Below are 10,431 nucleotides of genomic sequence, written 5' to 3' on the forward strand. Positions count from 1 at the left end.
CATCTTGCTCCGCCCCTCTTGACTATTTTTCCATTACAAATATATTAACCTTTGTTTTATTCTTTTGTTTTGGCAGGAAAGTTTATGTTGCTGTTTTTTTTTTTTTTTTTCAAGAATGAGAATATTTTATTTTAATATTATTTAATTTTGCCAAACTAAATTTATACTGATATTTTCTTTAAATGCACCTTAAGAACCATCCTCATTTCAAGCTGTAGTTCTTGTAGCATTGTGCACAAGATGCTTTATATGTCTTTATAGATTAATTCTTTCTGCATATTCAGCACCTTGAGATAAAATATTAGGTCCCCTATTGACTATTTCCACACTTCCTTGTACTTTCCTTATTACTCTACTTATCATACTTTATGATTACTTTGTTTAGTTATCTTTCCTGCTAAACTGAATTCTGAACATTCAGAAACAGCATTATGTACCCATTTTGCCATTGTTGTCTCATCACCAGCAAAGACCTGGCACCATAGGGAGCCCTCAATCCATGTTTCTCAATTTCAGAGTGATAAATGCTATGCAAATAATATAACTGGGTTACATAATAAGAGTAATTGGGAAATTTCCTTAGATTGCAGCTCAGGGAAGACCCGTTCTAATACCTGAATGAGAAAAATGAGCTATCCATTCAAACACCCCTAGAGTGTTTCTGCTGAGAGTGTTTCAGGAAGAGCAAAGACACTGGAGTAGGGACAAGTTGAGCACATTTAAGGGATCATGCCTGGCTGGGAGGAAGGAAGTAATAGCAGATGAGTTTTAGGGAGAGAAGGGCTAAATAATGAATTGTTTTGTAAGTCAGAGGGAGTTTGAATTTTATTTTAATTGCATTTGAAAGCCATTGGATAGTGCTCCTGTTGAAATAAAAAGCCTCTAAATGGATATATACCAATAACTATTTCTTTTTTTCCTTTTTTTGTTTTTATTTTGAGATGGAGTCTTGCTCTGTCACCCAGGCTGGAGTGCAGTGGCGCAATCTTGGCTTACTGCAGCTTCTGCCTCCTGGGTTCAAGCGATTCTCTTGCCTCAGCCTCCAAAGTAGCTGGGACTACAGGCCCACGCCACCGCGCCTGGCTAATTTTTGTATTTTTTGTAGAGATGGAGTTTTTCCATGTTGGTCAGACTGATCTTGAACTCCAGACCTCAGGTGATCCGCCCACCTCGGCCTCCCAAAGTGCTAGTATTACAGGCGTGAGTCACCGTGCCTGGCCAACTATTTCATTTTTTAAGTTCCTATAGGATTTAAATTATTTATATTTATGCCTCCCATTAATATAAATAGAAGAATATCTAGGAATAGGTTTATGTAACACATAGTTTTCCAGGTAGCAGATTATTTATAATAAATGTTTGTGAATATTACTGTTTTCATATTTAGGAATAACTACTGTAAGAGATGGTCTCAGGTGATTACAAGTTTTAAGTATCTTCTGCTCTAGTGTCTTCCATCTAAAGTTCAGCCATAATGCCATACTAAGAAAATCTTTATGTTGCATAAGAATTGCTCTGTGCACCAGGCTGGGCAATGTAGCAAAACCCCGTCCCTACAAAAAATACAAAAATTAGCCGGATGTAGAGTCACATACTTGTAGCCCCAGCTACTTAGGAGACTGAGGTACTGGGATGACTTGAGCCCAGGAGGCAGAGGTTGCAGTGAGCCAAGATCATGCCACTCCACTCTAGCCTGGGCGACAGAGGGAGACCCTTTCTCACACACAGAAGGAAGGAAAAAAAAAAAAAGAAAGAATTGCTCTGTGCACACAGACCATCTAGCATTTCTTATTCTGGTTTTTTTGGTGGAATATCTTGGGAACCTTGGTACCACTTTTCCTCCTTCTGGTCTTTCATAATATGCAGTTTTTGAAGTGTGGTTCCTAAACTCCTTTCATATTTCCCACAAAGGCATACCAAAATGTATGACAGATGGGCAGAAGAACCTTAGTGTAAATATTCTGAGTCCAAGAAAGATGACCACAGCTTTTCTGACACATGTGTTTTCTTGAGTGCATGTGGCATACACCTGTGCCTTCTTGCTTAGTAAAAATTTCAGAGAACTATACTTTTTTTTTTGTTTACAATCTATACCTCCCAAAGCTTACTAGAAGAACTTTTGCCAACTCACATGATTATTTTTCTGTTATTTGCTTAGAATCTTACAATAGTCAATGTTTTGTTATTTTCAACGAGGGTTTAATAAATTTCTATGGACATAATCCTCTATATTACATGATAGGTACAGATAATTATACCATTTCTTTGTTTATATGGACAATATAGACATATATTAAACCACTGTTATATTGGAGTACATCAGCAAAATATTGATTCTACAGCTCCTCTAACCCTGTGTGCCTTGGAATGGTGTAATCTGTTTTCTCCAGCTGAATTTAGTATCTTTTCGTCATCATGGGTGATCAGCAGTTTCATCAAGATATGTATACTTGTGGATTTCCTTGTATTTGTCTGAACCAGGACACACTGTGCTTCTTGAGTCTATGAATTCTTATATTTCATAATTTCTGGGAAAATCCTCAGCCATGTTTTCTTTAGTATTTTCTCTTTTCCTTTCTTTCTGTTCTCTCATTTTGGAATTCTAGTTGTATATGTTGGACTCATCTCTCCATGTCTCTTCATTTTCCTTTTAAACTTTTCATTTAAAAATTTATTTTAGTACATTCTGGAATTTTCTCAAATGTATTTCTAGTTTACTAATTATTTCTTAAGCTATATCTAAATACTATTTATCCCACCTATTATGTCTTTAACTTTAGTAACTGTATTTTTTATTTTTGGAAATTCTCTTTGGTTGTTTTTTCAAACCTGATTTGCGCTTTTTAATAGTGCCTTGCTTTTTTTCTTATGTTTTTTAATTCTATATGTCTTTAGTAATTTTAAACAAAATTTTATTGTAATTTATTATCAAAATTTTATTATCAAAAGTTCTTGATAATGCGTTTGAAAATAGGATCTAATTTTCCTCTTGCTAATAAAGTTTTGTTTTTGTATATAAAATGGTTTGTATTAGGAGCTTATCTTCAATGATCTTTTTCCCTTGAGTATCCTTTTTGTCATTGAGGACATGTTTTCTAGGGAGGTTTTCCATCTGTTTCTGACAGATGTCCCAGGGTTATCAAAGTTCTGATGCTACTGCTATATAAATAACAGAATGGGTATTTGAGGACCACCCAGGTAATATAAGTTAGAGCCACTTAATACACATGGGATATTTCCCATTATTTTTAATTTTCCAGGGCGATATTTGTTTGTTCAACAAGTTCTCTTGCCAAGACAGGCAAACTTTCTTATTCTTTCCGGTTTCTGATGGTGTGATGTTTTTCTGGACCTTCAGGGGCCCCAGATCTAGGTAGGCAGCTCATTTAAAAATCCTTGCCTTATCTCAAATAGCTGTTAAAACTCTATTCCCTTGATTCATTAAGAGTGCTGACCCTCTCAATTTAATGACCCTAAGGTCATTAACAACCTTAGTTAATACTTTGTGTTTTAGTTCCTCCTTTTGAATTTTGAAACTTAAACTGTTATATGGTAAAATATTGCCAGAATTTAATTCTTCATTGTAGTTATTTAGTATTTCTTTTTTGTTTTCTTTTGAATTTATTCCTGAAAATATTTGAATCTGTAAATATTTTAATGATTTTTTTAAATATTTACCGTTACCTCAAATATTTACCAGAGATATCATAAAAGTTAATACTGTATACCAGAAAATTATAGTTTTATAAGACTATTGACATTTATATTTTGTTATTACTTCTAAGGTCACAGGGCTTTCATATTTTGTGTCACTGATTTAATTTATCACATGATGGAGAAAAATGTATAATATGGACAAGTACCTTTTTTTTCATTGCCCTTGGTCGTTAATGTTTGCTCTTATTTGGTTCCCTGCCAACTTTTCCATTTTAAGTTATTTTTAATATATCATATATTTTAGCACTCCCCTATGAGAGCACATCAGATGTTACATGTTTCTCACATTGGTCATTTTATGGAATTTGAGCTATTAGGCTATAATTATGGTGTCTCACAGGATCTCAATCCTTCCTCTATAGTCACAGATTTTAATACTTCCTCCTGTTACTCTGTACTCGCCAGATCTCTTAATTCTTTAAAATTGACTTTCTTGAAATCCAATACTTATGTGTCATAGAACCAGATGATCCAATTTGCTTTTTTGGCAGACACCATATAGAACTCTGCTCATTGCAAGTTTAACAAAAGACCAGAGTACTCTCTGGACTACTCTGATAAAAAGAAAAAATGGTGTAGAAAGACTTGAATTTTAACTAGGCTTTTTCATGAGATAATTTATGCCAATTCTCTGATTTCAACTTTATCATTTTATGATATAAGGGACTAATAAGGGCATATTTAAAAGGAATATTAAGTTAATAGCTTGAAGGAAAATTTGAGGTATAGCTTGCTAACAAAACATAAATGTATATTAGTTGATAAAATAAAAAGTAATCATATACATAGTGGACTTGAAGATCTGTACCAGCCCACTTTTGCTTTCTCAATAATGTTTTCCAATTTCATCTTTTACCATGTACTTCCTTTGAAATTATTAATAATTTTAAATGTCAGGTAAAAATATTCTGCTAAATAACTGATCAAAGCTGGGAATATATAAAGAAGAACTAAAATAGAGGCCAAAAGCTGTTTTGGTGTCAACTTGCCCTCCAGGTCCAATTCTGGAACCTTTGTTCTCATTGTGTAGCCGTAGCCCAGTACTTGAACTTCATTTCCTTACAGATAATAATAGGACTATTAACAGTCCCTACTTCACATACAAGATTGTTTTCAGGAAGCATTTAATATCTCACACAAAAACCTTAACAACTGGGCATGGTAACTCAACACTTGTAAACCCAGCACTTTGAGGGTCCTAGACAGGAGAATTGTTTGAGCCTAGGAGTTCAAGACCAGCCTGGGCAACATGAGGAGACTGTTTGTCTCTACAAAAAACAAAAATAAATTAACCAGGCATGGTGGCACATTCCTGTGGTCCCAGCTACTCAGGAGGCCAAGGTGGGAGGATCACTTGAGCCCAGGAGACTGAGGCTAAAGTGAGCCATGATCGCACCACTGCACTCCAGCCTAGGTGACAGAGCAAGACCTTGTCTTAAAAAAAAATGGATTAATATTGTTCTTAAACCTTAAAAAGAAAAGAATTAAAAGATTAAAAGGATATGCTCATGACCCTAATGAGGTCAGAAAGACAGCAGTTATCAAATAGAAGGTCAGATATTAAAAATAGGAAATTAAAAATTATTCTAAAAAATAGTAAGATTGTTGGTAACAAAAGTGATGTGAAACTATTTGCAAGAACAAGAAGTAAACATTTAAAAATTTGTTAAAAAGCTCTGGGATGATACTAATATGAAATTGCTTAATTACATCTGAATTTCTCAAGATGTTATCATCTTCTACAAATCTTTTGGAATTGAAGTTAAGAAACGATGACTGTAAAATATGCAAATAAGCACTCTCAAAATAATAATGTAATTTTGCCATACATGTTTGTAGTACAAAGACTTGGACAAATTTAATGAAAATTATCTTTGAAAAAAATGAAATGACTAATAATCTTTCACTCTGTCTTTTAGCATACGGCGGCATCAAGAAAGGAGAGCAATTTTGACTCCCATTTTGACAGATTTTTCTGTCCGAATAACTGGAGCACCGGCTATCATTTTCACCAAAATCATTTCTCCAGAAAATCTGCATACTGAGGTTAGAACATAATTTTGATTTTATTTTAGTCTAAATAATAGAATTGCTCCTCTTTGTATGTTAGGGATTGCCACAGTTTCAGCCAATAGGACTTCAAATTAGCTGATTAATAATAATGGCTCTTATCATAGCTAACATTTATGGATTTTGTAGTACTCTTCAGTTATTGCTTTCCTTGTAATAACTCATTTAATCCTCATAATAATCTTATCTGTTATTCCTGATATCCCTATTTTTTAGATGACAAAACTGAGACATAGAAAAGCTAACCAAGCTACCCAGATTTTCACAAATAGTAAGCAGCAGAGCAGGGTGTGAAACCACCTGGTCCGACTCCATCCTCTACACTCCTAAGTACTACAGTCTCTTTTTAGTGAAAATAACAATAATACTGACAGATAATCAGATTACCTTACATAGTGAGTTCTACATAGATTATTTAGTCTTCACAACATTATTATGAATTAGATACTACTAGTGTACATATTTTAAAGATGAGGAAACTGAGGTGAAAACACATTAAGTAACATACCCAACATTAATTGGTGAATCCAGGTTTCAATTCTGATCACTATGGCTTATTACCTCCAAATCCCTAGAATAAAAATGTAATAATAGGGGAGGTTCCAAGATGGCCAAATGGGAACAGCTCCAAACTACAGCTCCCAGTGTGAATGACACAAGACGGGTGATTTCTGCATTTCCAACTGAGGTACCAGGTTCATCTCACTGGGGTGTGTTGGACAGTGGATGTAGGACAGTGGGTGCAGCCCTCGGAGCAAGAGCTGAAGGAGGGCGAGGCATCACCTCACCTGGGAAGCACAAGGGTTAAGGGAATTCCCTTTCCTAGCCAAGGGAAACCATGACACACAGCACCTGGAAAATCGGGTCACTCCCGCCCTACTACTGTGCTTTTCCAAGGGTCTTAGCAAACGGCAAACCAGGAGATTATATCCCACACCTGACTCAGAGGGTCCTGCACCCACGAGGCCTCCCTCATTGCTAGCACAGCAGTCAGATCTAACTGCAAGGTTACTACCAAGTCTGGGGGAGGGGCGCCCGCCATTGCTGAGGCTTGAGTAGGTAAACAAAACAGCTGAGAAGGTCTAACTGGGTGGCGCCCACCTCAGCTCAAGGAGGCCTGCCTGCCGCTGTAGGACTCCACTCTGGTGGGACCAGCCATAGCCAAACAAAGGCAGCAGAAACCCTCTGCAGATTTAAATGTCCCCTGATCTGACAGCTTTGAAGAGGGACTCAGTTAGAACTTCTCCTCAGGCCACGGTGGAGATTTGAATCTGAGACATGTCGGTATGCAGACTGCCTCCTCAGAGTGAGGTCCCTGACCCTGAGTAAGCCTAACTGGGAACACCCAATAGGGGCCAGACTGCATCAGCCTCACGGTGAGATACCACCCCTGAGACAAAGCTTCCGAGGGAATGATCAGGCAGCACACATTTGCTGATTCAGCCAATATATCACTTTTTCTGCAGCCTCCACTGGACTAACCAGGCAAACAGTGGTCTGGAGTGGACCTCGAGCAAACTCCAACAGACCTGCAGCTGAGCGTCCTGACTGTCTAAGAAGGAAAACTACGATGAAACCAGGAAGGACATCCAAACCTCATCTGTACGTCACCATCATCAAAAACCAAAGGTAGATAAAACCACAAGATATGGAAAACACAGAGCAGAAAAGCTGAAAACTCTAAAAGTCAGCACCTCTCCCCCTCCAAAGGAACACAGCTCCTCACCAGCCACAGAACAAAGCTGGATGCAGAATGACTTTGAGGAGTTGTGAGAAGAAGGCTTCAGACAATCAAACTTCTCCGAGCTAAAAAAGGAAGTTTGAACCCATCGCAAAGAAGCTGAAAATGTTGAAAAAAGATTAGACAAATGGATAACTAGAATAACCAATGTAGACAAGTCCTTAAGTACCCGATAGAGCAGAAAACCATGGCACGAGAACTACATGACTATGTGTATGCTTCTTTTGAGAAACGTCTGTCCGTGTCTTTGGCCCACTTTTTAATGGGGTTGTCTTGTAAATTTGGTTAAGTTCCTTATAGACTCTGGATATTAGACCTTTGTCAGATGGTTAATTTGCAAAATTTTTCTCCCATGTTGTAGATTGTCTGTTCATTCTGATGATAGTTTCCTTGGCTGTGCAGAAGCTCCTTAGTTTAATTAGATCCCATTTGTCAATTTTTGCTTTTGTTGCAGTTACTTTTGGCATCCTCGTCATGAAATCTTTGCCCATGCCAATGTCCTGAGTGGTATTGCCTAGATCTTCTTCTAGGGTGTTTATAGTTTGGGGTTTTACATTTTAGTCTCTAATTCATCTTGAGTTAACTTCTGCATATGGTGTAAGGAAGGGGTACAGTTTCAATTTTCTGCGTACAGCTAGTAAGCACTCCCAGCACCATTTATTAGAGAGTCCTTTCCATATTGCTTGTTGTTGTCAAGTTGGTCAAAGATCAGATGCTTATAGGTGTGCAGTCTCATTTCTCAGTTCTCTATCCTGTTCCATGGGTCTATGTGTTTGTTTTTGTACCAGTACCATGTTTTGGATACTGTAGCCTTATAGTATAGTTTGAAGTCTGGTAGTGTGATGCCTCCAGCTTTGTTCTTTTTGCTTACAATTATCATGGCTATTCAGGCTCCTTTTTGGTTCCATTTGAATTTTAAAACAGTTTTTTTTCTAACAAACAGAAAGGAATAGCATCAATATCAACAAAAAGGACATCCATACCAAAACCCCATCTGTAGGTCACCAGCATCAAAGACGAAAGGTAGAAAAAACCACGAAGATGGGAAAAAGCAGAGCAGAAAAGCTGAAAATTCTAAAAAACAGAGCGCCTCTTCTACTCCAAAGGATCACAGCTCCTTGGCATCAACGGAACAAAGCAGGACGGAGAATGACTTTGACAAGTTGACAGAAGTAGGCTTCAGAAAATCGGTAATAACAAACTTCTCTGAGGTAAAAGGAGGATGTTCGAACCCATCGTGAAGAAGCTAAAAACCTTGAAAAACGATGAGATGAATGGCTAACTAGAATAAACAGTGGAGAGTTTAAATGACCTGATGGAGCTGAAAACCATGGCATGAGAACTACATGACACATGCACAAGCTTCAGTAGCAGATTCAATCAAGTGGAAGAGAGCGTATCAGTGATTGAAGATCAAATTAATGAAATGAAGTGAGAAGAGAAGTTTAGAGAAAAAAGAGAAAAGAACAAAGCTTCCATGAAACATGGGACTATGTGAACAGACCAAATTTACGTATGACTGGTGTACCTGAAAGTGATGAGGAGAATCGAATCTCACTGGAAAACACTCTACAGGATATTATCCAGGAGACCTTCCCCAACCTAGCAAGGCAGGCCAACATTCAAATTCAGGAAATAAAGAGAATGCCACAAAGATACTCCTCGAGAAGAGCAACTCCCAGACACACAATTATCAGATTCACTAAAGTTGAAATGAAGGAAACAATGTTAAGGGCAGCCAGAGAGAAAGGTCGGGTTATCCACAAAGGGAAGCCCATCAGACTAACAGCAGATCTCTCCACAGAAACTCTACAAGCCAGAAGAGAGTGGGGTCAATATTCAACATTCTTAAAGAAAATAATTTTCAACCCAGAATTTCATATCCAGTCAAAGTAAATTTCATAAGTGAAGGAGAAATAAAATCCTTTACAGACAAGCAAATCTGAGAGATGTTGCCACCACCCAGCCTGCCCTACAGGAGCTCTTGAAGGAAGCACTAAACTTGGAAAGGAACAACTGATACCAGCCACTGCAAAACCATTCCAAAATGTAAGGTCCATCGATGCTAGGAAGAAACTGCATCAACTAACATGCAAAATAACCAGCTAACATCATAATGACAGGATCAGATTCACATATAACAATATTAACCTTAAATGTACATGAGCTAAATGCTCCAATTAAAAGACACAGACTGGCAAATTGGATAAGGAGCAAGACCCATCAGTGTGCTTTATTCAGGAGACCCATTTCACGTGCAGAGACACACAATGGCTCAAAACAAAGGGATGGAGGAAGACCTACCAAGCAAATAGAAAACAAATAAAGGCAGGGGTTGCAATCCTAGTCTCTGGTAAAACAGACTTTAAACCATCAAAGATCAAAAGAGACAAAGAAGGCCATTACATAATGGTAAAGGGATCAATTCAATAAGAAGACCTAACTATCCAAAATATATATGCACCCAATACAGGAACACCCAGATTCATAAGGCAAGTCTTCAGAGATTTACAAAGAGATTTAGACATCCACACAATAAAAATGGGAGACTTTAACACCCCACTGTCAACATTAGACAGATCAACGAGACAGAAAGTTAACAAGGATATCCAGGAATTGAACTCAACTCTGCACCAAGTGGACCTAATAGACATCTGCAGAACTCTCCACCCCAAATCAACAGAATATACATTCTTCTCAGCACACATCGCACTTATTCCAAAATTGACCACATAATTGGAAGTAAAGCACTCCTCAGCAAATGTAAAAGAATAGAAATTATAACAAACTGTCTCTCAGACCACAGTGCAATCAAACTAGAACTCAGGACTAAGAAACTCAATCAAAACCGCTCAACTACATGGAAACTGAACAACCTGCTCCTGAATGACTACTGGGTACAT

The 10,431-nt window shown here is 37.5% G+C and overlaps 1 protein-coding gene across 1 annotated transcript in view; it reads left to right on the forward strand.

Moving 5' to 3' along the window:
- The window catches only part of LOC108520897 (vacuolar protein sorting-associated protein 13B-like), a gene marked incomplete at its 3' end in the record, with an annotated part of 201,096 nt that overhangs the window by 106,270 nt on the left and 84,395 nt on the right, over window positions 1-10,431 (forward strand). The window contains exon 9 of the mRNA XM_017860455.1: window positions 5,637-5,763. Coding sequence (XP_017715944.1) covers window positions 5,637-5,763 — 127 coding nt within the window. The remainder of the gene's footprint in view (window positions 1-5,636; window positions 5,764-10,431) is intronic.

The sequence above is a fragment of the Rhinopithecus bieti genome, unplaced genomic scaffold, assembly GCF_001698545.2.
Source record: "Rhinopithecus bieti isolate Rb0 unplaced genomic scaffold, ASM169854v2 scaffold_55680, whole genome shotgun sequence".
NCBI lineage: Eukaryota > Metazoa > Chordata > Mammalia > Primates > Cercopithecidae > Rhinopithecus > Rhinopithecus bieti.